Genomic DNA, 21,146 nt, shown 5'->3' on the forward strand with positions numbered 1-21,146 from the left:
ACAAACTTATGGCTGCTAGGGGTAAGGGAGGAGGGGAGGGATAAGTTGGAAGATTGGGATTGACATATACACACTACTATATATAAAATAGAAAACTAATAAGGACCTACTGTGTGGCACAGGGAACTCTACTCAATACTCTAATGGCCTATATGGGAAAAAAATCTAAAAGAGTGGATAATATGTATGTGTATAACTGATTCACTTTGCTGTACAGAAGAAACTAACACAACATTGTAAATCAACTATACTCCAATAAAAGTTAAAAAAAAATAGGTATTCCTTAGGAGAAATCTGGCTCTCTTTCCTAGGGCTCTTTCAACATTTACTTGCTTTTTCTTTTAACTGAAAGCCATGATTGACTTTTCCTTGTTTCTGTGTGCATGTTAAATTACTCATTTGAGGGAACTGTTAGTTATCTGATATATATTGTAAATATATGTACATTGCAAATCATATGCATATAAGGTAAGTAAAATGCTTTATTTTGTTTATATTTCAAGAAATATAGACCACATAGCAGTAGGCTTTGGAGTAAGGTAACTGTCACTAGTGAAAAGTTCAGGCATCTAAAGATGGTAATAACACTGTAGTTACTGTCATGCAAAAATCAGAATTAGCAAATAAATTTCTCCCTGACCAAGTACCCTCAAGACTGTTTTCTTTTAAAATCTCTAAGATACCTAAGTGACTTAAATGTCAAATATCATTCAAAAAAAAACTCATGAAGCTTGACTAACTGATAGAGTTTTTTACTGGCTGCCTGAAGAGTAGTAGTACTGGTTTTACTACTCAGAACTCGAAGGACTGTTACTGCAGCCTCAGCAGCTTAGTACCAAAATTTTATTCATGGGTCAATAGGAACAGCAAAAATTTTCACTCCAGGTTTCTTACCCTTGAAAGCTATTTATCAGGGGACTGGAACCTGTGTATATACGGACAAAGGCCAGTGTTGTTTCTGAAGCCAGTATCACTCCTGACAATCTGGGGAAATTACGGCCACACGATTTCAGAATTGGAAAATAATTTAGACACCATCTATCAATTTCCTCATTTTAAAGATGAGGAAAGTGAGACCCGAGTGTGGCTTATTGGAGATTAGTCAGCTAGATACTGAGTAAATTGAGATGAAGATTCTCTACTCTTGCTACTGAACTATGTTACATACATGTATTTCTGGGTAAAATGTGGCTTTTAGTTAGGGAGTATGAAAGATCTGACGCCACCAAATTATCAAGGCAAAGGATTAAAAATGAATCACAGCTGTTGGGACTTCCCTGGTGGCTCAGTGGTTAAGAATCCGCCTGCCAATGTAGGGGACACGGGTTCAAGCCCTGGTCTGGGAAGATCCCACATGCCGTGGAGCAACTGAGCCCGTGCGCCACTACTACCGAGTCTGTGCTCTAGAGCCCATGCTCCACAACAGGAGAAGCTACTGCAATGAGAAGCCCGCGCACCACAACGAAGTGTAGCCCCTGCTCACCACAACTAGAGAAAGCCCGCGTGTGGCAACAAAGACCCAACGCAGCCAAAAATAAATAAACTTATTTTAAAAAATTAAAAAAAAATCACAGCTGTTAAAACTGTTCATTCAGGGAGTTCCCTGACGGTCCAGTGGTAAGGACTTTGCGTTTTCACTGCCGGGCCCTTGGTTCAATCCCTGGTCAGGGAACTAAGATCCTGCAGGTGTGGCCAAATAACATAACATAACATAACATAACATAACATAACATAACATAACATAACATAACATAACATAACGTAACATGACACCATTAATTCAAATGCTGATGAGGGAACATTGTAAAGGAGGGATCAGCCTGTTAACACCTGAATCCCCTTTAACATCACCCAAAACGAAAGAGCCACATATTACGTCTGCCCGTGCAATGCGATTGGAATTACACATTACCACCTAGGAAAGATTCTTGCCCCCCAAATCAAACCTGAATCTGATTAAGGCTCTAGATCTAACTACCTGTTGAAAGGAAATCCTGAGGATAGAGGAATATGTTAAACACCACCACAGGGAAAAAATTGGCCGAATCCAGACTGGAAAATTCTACTGAATGGATGGTCCTGTTTCTTCAACAACAACAACAGAATGATAATAAGAAAGAAATCAGAAAAGAGAGGAGTATTTTTATCCATTAAAAGAGACCTAAGAGATGCAGACTGTAGAGAACAGACGTGTGGACACAGTGGGGAAGGAGAGGGTGGGATGAATTAGGAGATGAGGATTGACATATATACACTACCACGTGTAAAACAGACAGCTAGTGGGAACCTGCTGTACAGCACAGGGAGCTCAGCTCGGTGCTCTGTGATGACCTAGATGGGTGGGATGGGAGATGGAATGGGAGGGAGGTCCAAGAGGGAGGGGATATATGTATACATATAGCTGACTCACCTCACTGTACAGCAGAAGCTAACGCAACATTGTAAAGTAATTATACTCCAATAATTAAAAAAAAGAGACCTAAGAGATATTCATCAAATGTAACACATGAACCTTGACTATCTCTTGATTCAAACAAACGAAATGGCAAAAGAGTTTAATAGGACAATCAAGGAAATTTGAACACTGGCTGACATTAGATGATATTAAGTTACTATTCTTAATATTTTTAGGTGTGCATTTTTTAGAGCTACAAATTGAAGTAGTTATGAATTAAATAATATAATGTCTGGGATTTGCTTTAAAGTTATCTATGTGGGGATGGGGGAGTGGGATGCATAAATGAAAGATTTGATCCATGTTGATAATTATTAAAGCTGAGTGATGGGTATTCCTTATACTGTTCTCTCTACTTTTGCATGTTTGAAAATCTCCACAATAAAAATAAAAATAAAACCAAGATAAACAGAATACATATAATAGACTTTATACATACATTCTGTTGATGGAAACTTTTTTTATAGGATTTAAAGGATCATTGAGTCTGTGATGTTTCTATTCAAAGTTATCTTCCTGTAACTTAGCTGAATAGCATCCCAACACTGCTGGACAGGTAGTACCTGTGGCATGTCTGTATTCTGCGTTTCTTATTATAATGATCCGTTAGTGTGTCTGTCTCTCCCACTGTGAGCTCCTGAAGGGCAGAGGCTCTATCTTTCTGTACCTGGTCCATAGCACAATATTTGATGGGCACCAAATAAAGAAATGAATTTGCAGGAAAAATGTTTTTCTCTTTTGCTATTGTAATCAAGATTTTATTTAGTTATGTTGAAATGCAAATCTGTCTTTGCTGTTGCTGCTTGTTATTCTGCCCTTACTGAAAATGGGAAACAATGTTTAAAAGAATCAAAAAAGAATAATCAAATCCCCATCTATAGTTCCCACCTTCTGCCCCCATCCTTTGATTTTCAAAACTTTCTTTATGAATAATTACTTTAAAAAAATTATTTCTGTGTATCTGCCTTGGAACGTTTTCAGATTCTCAATCTCACTTAACTGAGATTTTTTAAAATTTCAAGATACCTGTACAAATTATTCCAATAACTTTTGAATATTACTTTTCATCTTTCGTAAACAGAACTCTCACTCAATGTAGGGAACAAGAATTTATTGATCCTTTAATGATCACATTGTTCAAAAAAAAGTCACATAATGCTTTCCTATTCAGCTATCTGAAACTCTCCATTTCTTCCTTTCCATGTTGGAATTCAAAAACTACTAACTTAACTTCGAGGAATTGAAAGGGTAAAAAGAGGATGTGGTTGAGTGTGTTCAAAGATCTTCCCATCCTATACATGCATGCTGCTCCTTCCATCAAGAGGTGGAGTGTATTTCCCCCTTTCTGAAACTGGGCTGGCCTTATGACTTGCTTTCATCAATCGAGTGCAAGGAAAATGACCCTATGCCAGTTCTGGGCCAAGGCCTTAAAAGGTCTGGCAGCTTCTGCTCTCACCCCCTTGGAGCCCTGGGCTGCAATGTGAGGAAGTCAAGCTCTCCTGATGGAGAGAGAGGCCACATGGAGGAGCATTAGTGCCCAGCCAACAGGCAGCACCAAGGTCCCAGATGTGAGTGGGGCCATCTTGGATCCTCTAGCCTTGAGTCCAGCTGACACAAAGTGGATCAGAGACAAGCCATTCCCACTGAGTTTTGCTTCAACTGAAGATCCACAGAATGACTGTTTTAAGTGATTATTTTTAGGTGTAATTTGTTACATAGCTGTAGAAAACTTAAACAGAGAGAGTAAGTGAAATCCTTTCTCTGTGTTCAGCATACTTCATGTTTGAACCTGAAATGCTAGTGTTCATTCTCTCTGCCTATCAAAATTCTACCCATCTTCAGAAGCTACCCAAAGGTTCAAGTATAAGAGACTGGCTGTTTCCAGGCAGTTTCCTCCCTAGGGCTGGGACAGAGTAGGTGTGAGATGGGTCTGGAACATATTGTTCCATAAATTCTTCCATATGCCAGGAAGTAAGGAAGTGATCAAAAAAACCTATAGGGCATACCCTAAGGACGTAGGGACCAGCTTGAAGGCTCCCAATGACCAAATCTGGGAAATTTGCCTCAAAATAATTAAATACAATAATGAATTGTAAAGCATTTAAAAATAGGAGATCAGGAATTCCTTGGTGGTCCAGTGGTTAGGACTCCACGCTTTCACTGCTGAGGGTGAAGATTCAATCCCTGGTTGGGGAGCTAAGATCCCACAAGCCGTGTGGTGCAGCCCAAAAAAAAAAAAAAAAGGGAAATCATTATTATCAAATTACAATAGACAAGAAAGAAAGGAAAGAAGAAGGAAAGAAAACGATAAGTCAATCAACAGACAGACGGGTGAGAAGAAGGGGCTCTGTTTTACACCAGAATGCTGAAGCCAAACATTAAATGAACTGGGAGTGCTGGAGTTGGAAAATCCCCACTTTGCAACCATCGTTGTAAAGACTGACTCTGGAAATCAATGACTACTAAGTTTAAGAGAAGTATTGCTGAGGAGCAGGATATTTGCAAGATTTTAATATATCATTTCCTAACAAAACTATTTATTGGTTGCAAGGGAGAAAAAGAAACAAAATTGTGAAGTGGGGAGATTGGACAACACCTTGACCAAGTGATCAAAATGAACATCACCTCTGAAGGACAGATGGCTATCACGGGCAAAGAATACAACATTACCCCAATGCAATCATGAAGAAACAGCAGATAGGCACAAAATGAGGACTGTTATATTAAAAGCAGATAAGATAGTGGGAGCTAGAACTATTGTCTTCGAAATTGTCCATGTCACGAAAGACAGGGAAAGGCTGTGGCTATATCCCAGGTTGATCAATGTTCCAGACTGACTGAGGCTAAAGAGACCTGATACCTCAAGGCAATACCTAACCATAGACTGGATCCTATACTGGGAACATGTCCTAAGATTTAAAAATGCTGTTAGATCAACTGACAGAATTGAAATATGGATTGTAGATTGTTAGCTTAGATAAATGCATTATTTAGCAACATAGTTTATAAAGTTGATAACTGTGTTGTGGTTATTTAAGAGAAAATTCCTAATCTTAAAAAAATACACACTGAAGTATTCAGAGGTAAAAAAGTCATCATGTATGTAACTTACCTTAAGTGATTTGGAAAAAAATGTGTGAAAAATAAATGAACGAGTGAAGGAATAAATAAATAGCACAGATGACAAAGCAAATGGGATAAATGTTAACAGTAAGTGGATCTGAGTCTGGATGAAGGGTATACAAGGGTTTCTTGAACTATTTTTATTTTTGTAATTATTTTAAGGCTAAAATTATTTCTTAATAAAAAGTTAGAAGAAAAGTTCTACTGTTCTAAGATATAGTTCATGAAACTATTTTTTGGTCCTCAAACCCAGGGGTCCCCAACCCCTACCTCACAGCAGGAGGTGAGCAGCAGGGAAGCCAGTGAGGAGCCAGCGAGGCTTCATCTGCCGCTCCCCATCACTCCCTGTAGCTCCCCCGTCTCTCCCCGTCGCTCCCCATCGCTCCCCATCACTCCCCACCACTCCCCATGGCTCCCCATCGCTCCCCGTCATTCCCCGTTGCTCCCCTTTGCTCCCCATGGCTCCCCGTCGCTCCCCGTCGCTCCCCATGGCTCCCTGTCGCTCCCCATCACTCTCCGTAGCTCCCCCGTCGCTCCCCATCGCTCTCCATTGCTCCCCATCACTCCCCACCACTCCCCATGGCTCCCCATCGCTCCCCGTCGCTTCCCGTCGCTGGCATTACTGCCTGAACCATCCCCCTCACCACCTGCGGAAAAACTGCCTTCCACGAAACCGGTCCCTGGTGCCAAAAAGATTGGGGACCACTGCTGACACCTACATTATTTCCCTTCTCTGAACACCTATAGCACTTCGCTGTCTTGTTTTTGGTTTTTAATTTATCACATACAGCCTTGTATTGTTATTTAGCTGTTTCCGGTTGTTTTGGGTGTGGAAGGCTGTACCTCATCTTCTTAATTGCATGTTAAGTCCTCAGCACGCTCTTTGTGACTCTCTCGTGTCCCTCGTAGAAGGCTGACACAGAGGAGGCTCTGCATAGTCTGGAAAGAGCTCTGAGCGGGAGATTTGGCGTGAAGTCCCTCCTCTGCCACTCGATTGCTCTATGAAATTGGGCAAATTAATACATGTCCCCGTGCCTCAGTTTCTCCATTTGTTAAATTGGCGGGCTATAAGGGCTTTTCCTGTTCTAAAACCAGGTGTTAAATATTTGGTTACATGGGAGCAATTTTATATTCTAGAAATATCTTGTAAAAAAATTACGAATTAGAATATGAGTTTCTCTATATTAAATGTTTATTAGCATAGCAGGCTGCAGCTATTAAAAGTAATTCAACAATTCTGGGGAGTCCAAAAATCTTAGAAGTGACATGTTGAGCAAATCTGTTGAACCACACTTAGATCCTTCTGTTTGTTTCATTTTGGAAACGTGTTTTCTTTAACATGAGCACCCTGATAATTGTGGACTGAGAAAGATGATGCCCCTCACTCCACACGCTTGCGTTGTCTTTTTCAGCTGTTGTTGATTTTATAGCAATCTATCCACACTCTACCCAGCTTCCCTGTGGCTAATGAAACACATGTGTAAGATACTTGGCTGAGGTGATTAAATATGCCCGACGTCCTTGGCAGTTTGATGTTCACTTAATCATTCTTCCCTTCTGACTTTATTATCGACGCTGATGATTTTGAGCAAAAGGACCAAAGAAGAGTTTCAGTCTTTCTCGCTCCCTCTCAGGGTTAACAATTGCTCAGTTTTCAGATTGAAGCTCATTCGAATACATATTTTGTTACTGAAAGATTAAAGTAATGGACATAAAAGGAGTCCCTCTATTTTATTGATTGAAATAAATGCTTTCTTTTAATTTGATCTTTGCCTATTTCATACCTATCTAATCCATCATGATATTAGAATTTTAAAAGGTGTCAGCCGTTTTTGAAAAAATTTGATCCATTGATATAATAACAAAATATGCTCCAAGTTTTATTTATATCTACAAACAAAATTTCAGCTAATAAAAAGTTATTTGAGCATCGTGCTTTATAATTGTCGAAGCTCCTGTAATGTGTATGAGAATTAACTTAAAGGTGGTAGGTGCACTAAGATTAGACATATAGTTAAGGAGGTTTGAAGTTCATGGAAAGACTGTTAGATATATTTCTATTATCTCTTCAATGAACAAAAATAGTTTCAGAGTAAATGAATAAATGTGCAATAGCTAACACTTCAGGACATATTAACTTAATGCACTTCATATGAATTTTTTAATGTTCTCTAAAAACTCAATGAGCTGTTCAGTTAATCAGTGAGCTGGTTTCCTCTTGATCTTGTCATCTGTGGAAGTTTCTAAAATTTCTTTTTTTTAAAAAATTATTTAATTAATTTATTTTTATGGCTGCGTGGGGTCTTAGTTGAGGCATGCAGGATCTTCGCTGAGGCATGCGCGATCTTTCGTTGTGGTACGTGGGCTTCTCTCTAGTTGAGGTGCACGGGATTAGTTTCCCCGTGGCATGTGGGACTTTAGTTCCCCGACCAGGGATCGAATCTGCATCCCCTGCACTGGAAGATTCTTTACCACTGGACCACCAGGGCAGTCTCTAAAATTTCTAATACTGGCATCACTGATGCTAATTTTGCTTATCCATTCAGGTTGAATCAGAGTTATTTAATTCTCCAGATGGGAACATGTGTAGTCAATTAGAATTAGTTATGACGTCAGAAGGAATATTCTTTCGCACCTTTGAGCCCTAGTTTTCCTCTACCGCATCACTGTGTTTGTGCTTTATATTGGTTAATTTAACTTATATTGGGGATAGTGGATTGAACTTGTTGTTTTCATTGCTACTTTTTTAAGGTTGATGAGAATTTTATCTTGTGCTATAAGCTCTTACAGACATCAAAATGGCCACGAGTGAAAATATTGTTCAGAATTTCTATCTTGTTAGCAGCTAACAGTGATGGCTCGTTTGACTCTGTCACTGTTACTTCTCTAAATAAAAGTATAATTTTTGACTTTGTGAATATGATATCTTGGGGAGTAAATGTCTGATTTGTATATAGAGAATCAAATATATTACACAGGCCATCAAACGAGACCACTGCCCAAGGTCAAAGATGCATCTACAGCAATACCATTAAGGAGGAGAAGTAATATTGTGAAAAGTGTGAAATCTATATCCATGTTATAACCGACTGCCCATATCTTTAGCAGGAGCATTGGTTTTTCTGAAACGAAAGATTTTCAGTACGTTGGTGAGTTTATAACCCACAATTCTCCTTTTAAATAAAGGGTTTATCTTTTCTAGAAATCCAAGATTTGTTTCAACTTGGAAATGCAGGGGCTTATTATGAGATTGCATACATTTTAAGATGAAGGTGAAATTTTTTTCACTAAATTGTTTGCCTGAAAAAATGTTTAGACCCAAATCTGGACAAATATCTTTATTCAGAAGAAGGTTATACTTTCATATCTAATAGGTGGAAATTTGGCATTGGAAATACTACTGTAAGTTTGTTTAATTAATACACTTAATGATTACCTTTATAAGAAAATCTTGATGACATAAATATAACTTAGGAAAAAGTAAACATGGTCCAAAGCTTAAATCTGAATATTGTTTATGCATAATATGAAATATTTTAAATTATAAAGATGCATGTGTGTTTGTTTTTCTTCTCAAAATAAACTGTAATTCTTAATGAGTATACAAATATGAATTTGAGGTTAGGTATTTGGAAACTATTGATGGGTGAATTCATATTCTTTGATATGGTGTTATGTCTTAGGTAAAGTTGGCTGATTTGACGAGCATGCAATTCAATTAGAACATGGTTCAAATTAATACTTTAATATGTGTAGGTATTACTCTTAGTGATATTTATTTGGTGTTCTTTATTACTTATACTATTTTACTATACGTTGAGTCAGATTTTCCTTGTAAGTATAGTGAAATCCACTATTTCAGCAAAACCTGCTCAGCAGACTCTAAGAATTGTCTGCTTTTTACTTTGGAAACATTTAACATTTAGAGTCAATAAAGATACTATTATGAGTCTAGCGCTGGCATTGTGAAAATTAGAAACATGAAGTGGATCTCATATTTCTTAACGTTCTCACTTATATTTCATAAGTGTTTGGTCTAGTAATTATGCAAACAATAAAACACAGTCAGCTAGTTGATGGGTATGTCTTTGCACATACATTTGGGTGTGTTCTGAGCACTTGTTTCCTTTGCTGTACAAATTCCCTTTCTTCTAACAGGAAATTTTTTTTTTTTTGCGGTACGCGGGCCTCTCACTGTTGTGGCCTCTCTCGTTGCGGAGCACAGGCTCCGGACGCGCAGGCTCAGCAGCCATGGCTCATGGGCCCAGCCGCTCCGCGGCATGTGGGATCTTCCTGGACCGGGGCACGAACCCGTGTCCCCTGCATCGGCAGGCAGACTCTCAACCACTGCGTCACCAGGGAAGCCCGGAAATTTTTTAATGTATGAGACATATGTCACTGTTATCTCATTTTGTTACTTTTATTCATTACAAGAATTTTTGATGAGGGAAATGTATATAATTTTTGTCATTGATTTAATGAAAAATATTTGAAGGAAAAATTAATTAGGAAAAAGTCGGAAGATAAAATTGAGGCAGTCTTATTTATATAAGAAAAAACAAAGAGCTGGAAATAAGGAAAAAATTAAATTAGAGGATCAATCCAGGAAGTCCAGTATTTTACAAATAAGAATTCCATAAAGAGAGAACAGACAAAATGAACAGGAGAAAAATATCAAAGAAAGAAGAAAATTTCCCTGAATTGAAGATCATGAGTTTCTAGAATGAAAGGGCCCACAGAAATACCCAACAATGAATAGAAAAGACCCACCTCAAGACACATCACTAAAATTTCAGAACATCAATGATAAAAAGAATATCCAAAAAGCTTCCAGAGGAGGAAGGAGAAAACCCCCCAAAACCCATAACAGGTCACACACAAAGAATCAGGAATTAAAGTGGCATTTCTTAGCAGCATCATTGGAACTTATAAGAAGATGGAGCAATGGCTTCACAATTCTAAGTGCAAAATGGTCTCAATCTATTCTAGACCCAGCTTTGGCAGATGTTACAGATTGGTGAACTCAACACCCACCCTCCCTCTCCCTTTCTGACAGCTTCCTTCTGCTTTAGACTCTAGAAAGCTAAAACCATATTTGCCAGGCTCCCTGGCAGCGACAGTTCTGCATGTTACCAATGACCCATCATGCAAACTCACCCATGAGAGACTTGCAGGACTGAGATGTGAGAAGTAACAGCTACCTGGGGTATCTAGCCTTGAAATAGTAGTATAAACTTTTTTTTTTTTAAAGAAAATGTAGAGGACAATACAAACAGAAACAGTTATAAGAGCTGAAAAGGTTGGCTATGGGAAGCAAAACAGGAGTGGGGAGAGGTGGGACAGGGGACTTTCCTTTTTTGTTGACCACAGTGCTATTTGATTTTTTTAAAACTTGTACATGTATTACCTTACAACAAATAAAAATGAAATACAAAAAATAAAAATGAAATTCAAAAAATAGAAGCCCGAGGAAAAAAAGTCTGCATTGTTCTGAGATGTCTTAACTGCTCCTTTTTTCATTTTCTCCCTAGATGGTCTTGTTAATATTTGGCTATAATTACTTTTTTTTTTCCATAGAAGACCTTAGATATACTATTCCTTTGCAAAGACTTTATGCATGCATATTGCTTCTAGGTCTTGATCTAGATGAGGCTCTTAAAAACTGAACACTGTGGTAAATGAATTCCATTTGATTTCCAAATTCTCTTCCGGGTCGTAGCTCTCTATCATTTGAATGGTGCACTGGCCAATGCTGGCTCTCAAACACAGAATCTCATAGTTGGCAGAAATACAGAGGAATATTGATATCTTTATCTTTATTGCACATATGCAATTAACTAGAATGTACTCAGCATTTCATTTTGACTTTCAAAAGCGTTCTCCTCCTCATTGACCAAAGCAGATGTACAATGCATGTCTGAAAGGCCACAAAACAGGCCACTTTGGTCAGTAAAGTGTAAGTTAAGCCACGTATAAGCCGGAATGACTTCCCCATACCTCATTATGTGCAGATTTTTCCATCATTTACCCTCTTCATTACAAGTGTTTCAATAGAAAACATCAATGATCAAAATATCTGTCCCTTGATGCTGGGGTGATTCAGCTGCTTGCCCTGGGTGTAGATCATGTCCCTCAGGGCTAGGCCTCTTTTATATTTGCCCAGTTAATCCACGTTGGGGGAAACTGATTAGATACAGTCAACAAGCTCAGAGGTATGTTAATAGGGAAACACTTCTTAAACTTTAGTATATGCGTAAGAATTACATATTGGTAAAATGCAGACTTGAGCGCCTTGACCTAGAAATTACGGTTCTTTGTCTTCTTTTTTTTAAAAAAAATTCTGATTCTTTATGTGTTTGGTATGGTACAGGAATCTGGATTTTAAACAAATGTCCTGGGTGATTCTGATTAAGGTGGTCCTGTGGAAGGCACGGAGACACACTGACATGTTGGGTTGTGTCATACATACTGGGGTTGATTTTATTATTTGTTTATTTCTCAGTGACACCCAAGCAACTCCAAAGGGAACAATTTTAAGTGCTCTATCAGCTAAATATCTAGGGACCAGTAGGTGAATATATTTTATACAAAGAGGAATGGAATAGCTTTATGCAATAAGATCAAGTTCCTGGCTCCTATCCTAGAATAATGTAAGATCATTTCATTGGTTACCAGCTGGACGCTAACCAGAAAAAGATAAATATTTGTGGATTCAGAGATGGTATTCAAAGAAATACTGTATGGAAGGGTGAAGTCTAATGCCACCTGGAATTTTCAAAATCATCAATCAGAGTAATCATTTTTAAATGTGTCACAAAGTAATATGCCAAATTATACATTCATTTGCTTAGTTCTTACCCGTGAAATTCTTATATAAATTACCATTTGTCTTTTTTTTTTCATCCTTTTCCTACTGTGTAGGTTGTAAAGGCTCAGAATAGATACTGACAGTTAAAAAACAAAATAATATAACTTACCATAATATATTCCAGCATCTAAGAAGATGTAAAAGTTTAAACCTAGCTGTCATTTATTTTTGTAAATATAAAGCTCTGTTAATGCTTTCAGGTGAGATAGGCCAGAACTGTCATAAATCATTTAAGTTAATGTACTCTTTATACTCCAAATCTTAGCCCTTGGTGTCCTCCCACCCCCCACCCTCAATTTGGAGGAAGAAGCTAAACCAGCCTTTGTTGCTAAACTACACTTCTATTTTGTATATAGTACCCATGGTAAATGTGACCATATACTGTAAGACCAGCAATTCCTATAATAATGGTGAGGATGATGATCATGATGATGGAGGTGATGATGCCTAATATTTATTGAGAGCTTACAACGTTACAAGCATTAAGTACTTTATGTGTATTAACTTATTTGAATGGCACAAATCATTATTATTCCCATTTTATAGATGAGAAGATTGAGGCCCAAGGAGGTTAAAAAACTTACCCCAAATCTATTAAGTCATAAGTAGGCTTCAAACTCAGGCAATCTGGTTCCAGGGCCCAACTTCTTTACCTGGTACTTTCTATAATCCTACCTTCCCAATGCCTCAACAAAATTTGGGATAATATTCCAAATGAAGAATCTAAGAAAGGGGCTTCCACTGGAGGTTATTTCCACCCGATCTGCATTCTCATTCTGGAAGTGGCAACACATTATTTATAAATTTAGTAATACAATTGGTTTAAACTAACTTGGGAACATTTGGTACCTCTTTCATTACAGTTTTCTCCTTAATTTTATTTTATTAATTTATTTAAAAAATTTTAATTTTTATTTATTTATTTTTGGCTGCATTGGGTCTTCGTTGCTGTGCATGGGCTTTCGCTAGTTGCAGCGTGCGGGGGCTACTCGTCGTAGTGGTGTGCGGGCTTCTTATTGTGGTGGCTCCTCTTGTTGCAGAGCACGGGCTCTAGGCGCGCGGGCTTCAGTAGTTGTGGATCGTGGGCTCTGGAGCGCAGGCTCAGTAGTTGTGGTGCTCGGGCTTAGTTGCTCCGTGGCATGCGGGATCTTCCCGGACCAGGGCTCGAACCTGTGTCCCCTGTGTTGGCAGGCAGATTCTTAACCACTGCGCCACCAGGGAAGCCCTTCCCCTTAATTTTAATGTGTTGTGATTTTCATAAGAACTGTCTTGTGATATACAGTATTTTAAGCCTGGGTCAGAATTTACATACAAAAACCCAAATAAGAGAGAATAACTATTGGCTTTCAAATGGAAAATAAGATATTTGATGAAATTGAAACCATGATCTGTTTATAAGGACCTTCCTTAGCAGGTACCTCATATTTAACCAAAAGAGTAACCTGTCCAGGACAGAAAGTCCTTTGGCAAGGGAAGTGGGTTAGATGTGGCAACCACAGACTTTACATGTAGAGACGATTCTCATTCCTAATTCTTCACTGCTTAGGGCTCTAGCATTGGTATTGCAATTTGTGGAGCAAAACCCAGCATCTGAAAAATGACAGTAATATGGGAAGTGTCTACGCAGAAAATATCTACAACAAAATATGTTTTTTGACACATTTACTCATGAAGAGGGAAATTTGCTGAAAGTGATGGGCTTCTGAGGGACAATGCAGAATTCTTTGGTGGGCTGGAGACTCACTGAAGGCATTCTGTTTGTTCCAGAGCCGGCAACAGAAGAGGTGAGGGCCTAGCTCCTCCCCTGGCAGCCAGACTAGACTATTTGGAAGAGCAGTGAGATGTCAATATATTTAATAATTCTAGATAAACTTCTTATAATTATAGATAAATCGAAATAACCTGAACTATTAGGCAGAACCGAGAAAATGAGATCTTCTTACCCATTGTGGTCAGCTAAGTAGACGCAATAGCGTGACTAGTGGTGATGGTGATTATGATGAAATCTGCAGTGGGTATTTTGACTTACATTTAAGATGTTTCATAATTTGGACACAGATGCCATTATGCAAGCATGGGGAAGCGTGAGAGTTTGTACTTTGTTTTTCTATGTCTAAGGATCAGAGGGTTTCAGATGGTGTACCTAAAATAAATAAGCGCTAAGGGGATTTTTTTTTTTTGAGACTTGACTCATTTATACAAAGGTGGAAAAGCTAAATAAATCTATGAGGAAAATGAAATATTTCCCCAAGATGCACAGATACAACACAGAAATCATCACAGATCACTGAGAATAATAGATATTTTCGAGAAGAAATTTGATTAGAGGTGTAACACATTACAGGTAGTTCTGAAACCAGTGGAGCAACTGGAAAGCCATGCAATTCTCAAATTAATAATTAGTTTTGTTTGTATCTCTTAGTCAAATAAACCTAGACTGAAGGACTCAGAGAGACAGAAAAAAATTCTAGAAATTCTTGGGAATCATAATTTTAGAGGAAGAAGGAGCCATTGAAATTATTTAGTTTTTAAATCTCCTAATGTATAGACAATGAAACTGAAGATAAGTGGTTTGTTTGTTGTTACAGGTCAGCCTTAGAGTCAGAAAACAGCAGAGCCAGGACTTCGATGGCTCCAGGCAGGTCTCCTATCTCTACTGTTTCCTGTGTTTGTTACACTTGATGTCCTAACTGAAGCACATTATGTCTTAAAGCAGCTGTCCCCAACCTTTTTGGCACCAGGGACCGGTTTCGTGGAAGACAGTTTTTCCACAGACCAGGGGGTGGGGTGGGGTGGGGGGATGGTACAGGCGGTAACACAAGCGATGGGGAGCGACAGATGAAGCTTCTCTTGCCTGCCCGCCGCTCACCTCCTACTGTGTGGCCTGGCTCCTAATAGGCCGCGGGCTGGTAGCGGTCCGTGGCCCGGGGGTTGGGGACCCTTGTCTCAAAGGGTGTTTGCACTGAGTCTTCGTTGCTGTGCGCAGGCTTTCTCTAGTTGCGGCGAGCGGGGGCTACTCTTCATTGCGGTGCGCAGGCTTCTCTTGTTGCGGAGCACGGGCTCTAGGTGCGCGGGCTTCAGTAGTTGCGGCACGTGGGCTTCAGTAGTTGGGGCACACGGGCCCTAGAGCACAGGCTCAGTAGTGGCACACGGGCTTAGTGGCACATGGGCTTAGTTGCTCTGCAGCATGTGGGATCTTCCCGGACCAGAGATAGAACCCATGTCCCCTGCATTGGCAGGCGGATTCTTAACCACTGAGCCACCAGGGAAGTCCCAAGGGTGCTTTCTGAATTTCATTTTTTGGTCTCAGGCTAGGGTTAGCTTGTAAGTGCTTAAAGATGTCAGCCAGTTACCTGGCGCTTTTTTTATGTGAATGGTCCAATGCCCCTCATCAAAGTTTTCCCAAGATATTATATGAGGGCATAGAATAGGCAAGATAATTGCCTTGGGGACTAATTTCACGACACATACCATTTTTATGAAACAAAAGCAGCTTGGTAGATTATTCATTTCTTCTGAGTGGTTTATTCAAAATTAAAAATAAGTTGGGAAGGGAAATCTTCATTTTAGCAATCTTTAATTACCATAACCAATTCGGGGGGCAGACCTATGTAGGCAGGATGAGAACACCAGTAGACAGCCATTTAATTATATGCGAACTCTGCTTAGTGCTCTTACCATTTGGTCTAAGTTAGTAACTCTTGTTAAAATATGGTTGCTGGGACTTCCCTGGTGGCGCAGTGGTTGGGAATCCGCCTGCAGGGGGCATGGATTCGAGCCCTGGTCCGGGAGGATCCCACATGCCGCGGAGCAGTTGAGCCCGTGAGACACAGCTGCTGAGCCTGCGCTCTAGAGCCTGCGAGCCACAAGTAGAGAAAGCCCGCACACAGCAACGAAGACCCAACACAGCCAAAAATAAATAAAATAAATTAAAAAAAAATGTGGTTGCGATTTTGGAAGCTTTTTCTTGCTCATTATTATTTCTAATACTAATATTTCTAATATCTTTAAAAATAATTTACCCTACTATTAATTTCATGGTCCTAGTCATGATACTTCTGTGAGGCAGAGTGAAAAGCTATCATTATCCATATTTACCAGTGCGGGGACTTCCCTGGTGGTCCAGTGGTTAAGACTCCATACTCCCAATGCAGGGGGCCCGGGTTCGATCCCTGGTCAGGAAACTAGATCCCTCATGCCACAACTAAGACCCCACATGCTGCAACTAAACATCCTGTATGCCACAACTAAGACCCAGCACAGCCAAAATAATAACAATGAGAAATTTAAGGCACAGAAAAGTTAAGCAGATTTCTCAAGTTCACAGCTATTTGGTGGAAAAGTCAGGATTAAAAGTTTGGGATTAAAATATGCACACTAATATATATATACAGTAGATAACCAGCAAGGACCTACTATATAGCACAGGAAACTATACCCAGTATCTTGTAATAACCTATAATGGAAAAGAATGTAAAAAAAAAGAGTATATATATTCATATATATATATGTTTAACTGAGTCATTTTGCTGTACACCTGAAATGAACACAACATTGTAAATCAACTATATTTCAATTAAAAAAAAAAAGTCAGGACTAAAGTTCAGGTCTTTTGACTTCCAGCCAAGTTTTTTCTTCTGGATGCTTTCTTTTGATTTTAACATTAAGAAAAGGATCTTACTTGGTACTTGTAACACCTCACTCTCTGTTTTGTGTATACATATGACTGTTTCTTTTTTTGATTATAAGCATTATTTACTCGTTACAGCATGCCCTGCCCCACAGTTCTTGAATATAGCAAGCACTCAGTAAATGTTTGTTTTGAAGAATCAAGTACGTGAGAATCATTTTTATAGGATGAATGTTATCTGTGGTAGGACAGTGAGGCATCGTATATAATTAATTCAATTCTTTTCCCCTTCATCACAGTTTAAGAGCTTCAGGTCTAATTAGCAGATACCGGTCAGAAGGCCTGCATCAAATTTATGCTATCATCACTGAGCTATTAGCTTAAAACATGGGCCTCATTTTCTTCATTAAAAACATGAAGATGTAGTACTTTCAATATGAGGAAAATAGTTTCCAATTTCAGAATCACATTACATTTCTTGGATGGTAATTAATATTTCTTCAGTCTTACCATATGCAAAGCACAGTTCTGAGTTCTTCATTTAGGTAAGCTTTTATAACCTCCTAACTCAGAGTTGGTGCTATTATTATGCTCATGTTTACCCATGAGGAAACTGAGGCTTAGCAAGGTTAGGTAACTTGCCCAAGATCTGGTAGCGAATAAACGGCAGAGACAGCCGAAAATCTAGGTCTGTGTGACTCCAAAATCGAAGTTATTAATACTATACTATATTTCACCTATACCTTTACAACGCTGACACAGCTAAATTTTCCAGATGGCTAATACCCTCCCCATGGTAGACATTAAATTTCATGTAGTTACCCCAAATAGAGAACTGTGTTCTGTCAAGTCCTACTAAAATAAAAATTCAGTCTAAGGAAACTCCTTTTCATAGACATTCCTTGTTCTAGACCTGAGACTGTATCTTTATGCTACTTTAGGTTGCAGTATGTTCCCAACACCCACTTTTTAAGTTTTTTGCTCAGCCACCTGTATGCTTTCTCTACACTTCTCCAAAGTGGAGGAAAGGAAAGAAAAATTTTTCTGAGATTAATAGAGGGCTCCAGATTTGGGGGATAATATGTTTGAATCAGCAGCCCATTGAGCAGGTTTGGCCTCTAATTGATTACAACTCCCTCTGAATCACTACTCCAATGAGAATGAAGGTGCTTTTTTTTTTTTTTTTTTTCTTTTTGTGCGGTACGCGGGCTTCTCACTGTTGTGGCCTCTCCCGTTGCGGAGCACAGGCTCCGGACGCGCAGGCTCAGCGGCCATGGCTCACGGGCCCAGCCGCTCCGCGGCATGTGGGATCTTCCCGGACCGGGGCACGAACCCGTGTCCCCTGCATCGGCAGGCGGACTCTCAACCACTGCGCCACCAGGGAAGCCCCAGGTCCTGGCTTTTTGATTCTTCCTTCTATCCCTCATTCAGTTTGGTTGTTAGGATTAAGTTAACCAAGCAAAGAAAGTTGGGCAGGAAGGAATTGAACCAATTAGTTCAACCACCTCCTTTTCAGAGAGATAACTAAGTTCCAGGAGAGTGACTTACTGAAGCTCATGTATATAAATCTGTGCTGTCTCATCATCCAAGACTCTACAGTAGTTATCAAGTAAATGGCACACCTGACAGCTGATGAAAATTCCTGGACTGGGTTTAAGTGTGAGAAAGAAGAGGGCCTAGCAATTAAGAAAAACTCTGAAGGCACATATCTTGGATCCCAGTCCTGTCTCTATTTATTAGCTGTGCTCTCTTGGGCAAGTTACTTCTCTGTGACTCAGTTTCTTTGGTTGAGGGTGGTAACAGTACCACCCTCATGTGGTTGGTGTGGGGATTAAATGATTTATTACACTTCTAACGCAGCAATTAAAGCATGCGGCTGAACTCTCATTAACCATTAGTTATTTCTACCAAAAATTTCACACGCTTAACTCCTTGGATTTTGAGCTCTCCTGATGCTCTCCTCCAGCGTTCCTCCTCGTCTGAAATCTTCTCCACGAAGTCGACGCTTGCATTTTCAAGGAACTCAAATGGCTTATTTTCACGGAGTTTAGACAAATAGATGTGACATACACATAACACACACACCACCTCACACCGAAGGTACGTGGAAACAGCACAATGGAAGAGTCTGGGGGAGCTGGCGACTCAGGGGTGACGAGTTGCTGAGAAAGAGCCTTCGTTCTGAGGAAGAAGGCAGAGGCCGGGCAGTTAAGGACACACACACACACACACGCACACACGCACACACGCACACACGCACACACGCACACACGCCGCAGGCACAGGTGAGAACTGCCTCCCTCCCTGGGGCGGGCGCCATCGCGGCGTCGAACTGGACCGGTCGCAGCCCGCCAGGCCCAGGTGGGCTTGAGGGTGACCGAAAGGCACACACAACCGGAACTGAACTCAAGTTTGCGCTTTCCACAGCAATCCTGAAGACAAAGGGACTTCTTATCTAGGTCACTTTTTTGGTTTGTTGCCCTCCTCCTCCCGGCCCCCAGCTTTGTTCCCAATTTCCCCCAGCGTTGGCTCGACGGCGCCCCGCACGTCGCCCGTTCGTCTGGCAGCCAACCCGTTCCCCTTTGTCGTCCACCGCTCCTCCTAGAGAGGGGTGGGCTGGCCGCCGACCTCGAGCAGGGAGGAGGAATAAGGGGATGAGGAGGCGGAGATCCCCCCCCCCCGGCACCGAAGAGCGATCCCCGCGAGCCGCCCGCCCACTGTGGCCAGACAGCCCCTAGTCCCCCGGGCCGGGGCCTGGGATGGAGGCGGGGCGCTGCCTGCGCCTTCTGATTGGCTGCGGGCGTCGGGGCGCCGCTCCGCGATTGGGCCGCGGGGCTGTCTGGCGCGAGGGCGCGCGAGGTGGGGAGGGGGCGGTTGGAAGCTGCTGGAAGTCAGGGGGCGGGGCGGGCGCGGGCGGTCGGGGGCGCGGGCGGGGACGCGGGACGCGGGGACGCGGGGGCGCGGTGGGGGCGTGGGGGCGCGGAAGGAGGGCCGAGCGGGTCACCGCCCCCAGCCCCTCCCCGGCCCCGCCCCGCGCGCTCCGACCGCGGGCGGCCAGGGGGCAGGCGCGCCGGTCGCTTCCCCGTCCTCGGCGTCGCCCGGCTCAGTCGCGGGCGAGCGGCGCGGGCGGCCGGAGCGCCAGGCAGGCCATGGCCACCACCAGCACCACGGGCTCCACCCTGCTGCAGCCCCTCAGCAACGCCGTGCAGCTGCCCATCGACCAGGTACCCGAGGCGGCCCCGCTGGCACCGCGCCCTCGCCGCCCCCTCCGCGGCCGTGTGCCATCCGCGCGGAAGCCGGGACCCGGGACCCGGGGCGCGGGCTGGGGCGGGGGCGAAAGGAGGAGGCGACCCGCTTGTTATTGTCCGCTCGCTGCCTGGCGCCCGCTGTCCCCCCGCCCCCAGCTGCCCACCCAGCCCCCACCCCGCCCGGGCAGCCCGCGGGGGCTCCGGGCACCGACGTGCGCGCGTGCATGCTTGGCCCTGCTCCCTGCCACAGCAGCGCCCGACCCGGGGTGTGCGTGCACCGCGTAGTCGGCGATCGGAGTCCCGAAGCCGCTTCCAGTGCGTGTGGGCACGGGTGTAGACAGTGCGTGGAAAGGCTGTGCTTTGGGGGAGCCGGGGTGTCTGTGCCCTGCGCGCGTGGCACCCGATACTCCACGGGGAAAGGATGGACGTGCCTAGGTGGACGGTGCGCTGGACACGACGTGTGTGGCGTGGAGGAGGCCAGCTCCGGGGTCGGCGACCGGCTCTTTGGGACAGTTTGCGTGGAAGTGCGGCGTATTCAAGAGAGAGAGGCAACAGTTTGGGGCAAGGCAGGCAGGGGTTAGGAAGAAAAGGCAAACTGAGTTAATGATCCCAGGGTGTCTAGCGGAGAAAGTGGCAACCTTGTAGATGGAAACACCTCTTCCCCCGCCCCCCCCACAAAAAAGCATTTGACACAGTGTAGGGAAGAGTGACATCTAATTCCTCACTTTGAGTTTGCATGAAGGGCCTAAGGGTTACTGAGATATAAACAGGATTGTGTGGGAAAAGCAGCGCCATTTTTATTCAGAAAAGAAAGTTTGGGAG

The 21,146-nt window shown here is 42.0% G+C and overlaps 1 protein-coding gene across 2 annotated transcripts in view; it reads left to right on the plus strand.

The window, feature by feature from the left end:
• The first annotated feature begins 20,131 nt into the window (after positions 1 to 20,131).
• MBOAT2 (membrane bound O-acyltransferase domain containing 2) overlaps positions 20,132 to 21,146 on the plus strand; it is a 113,584-nt gene continuing 112,569 nt past the window's right edge. For both annotated transcript variants that reach the window (XM_060169327.1, XM_060169328.1), the window contains exon 1: positions 20,132 to 20,300. In XM_060169327.1, coding sequence (XP_060025310.1) covers positions 20,226 to 20,300 — 75 coding nt within the window. In that variant the 5' untranslated portion in view covers positions 20,132 to 20,225. The remainder of the gene's footprint in view (positions 20,301 to 21,146) is intronic.

This window comes from Lagenorhynchus albirostris, chromosome 13, assembly GCF_949774975.1.
Source record: "Lagenorhynchus albirostris chromosome 13, mLagAlb1.1, whole genome shotgun sequence".
Lineage (NCBI taxonomy): Eukaryota > Metazoa > Chordata > Mammalia > Artiodactyla > Delphinidae > Lagenorhynchus > Lagenorhynchus albirostris.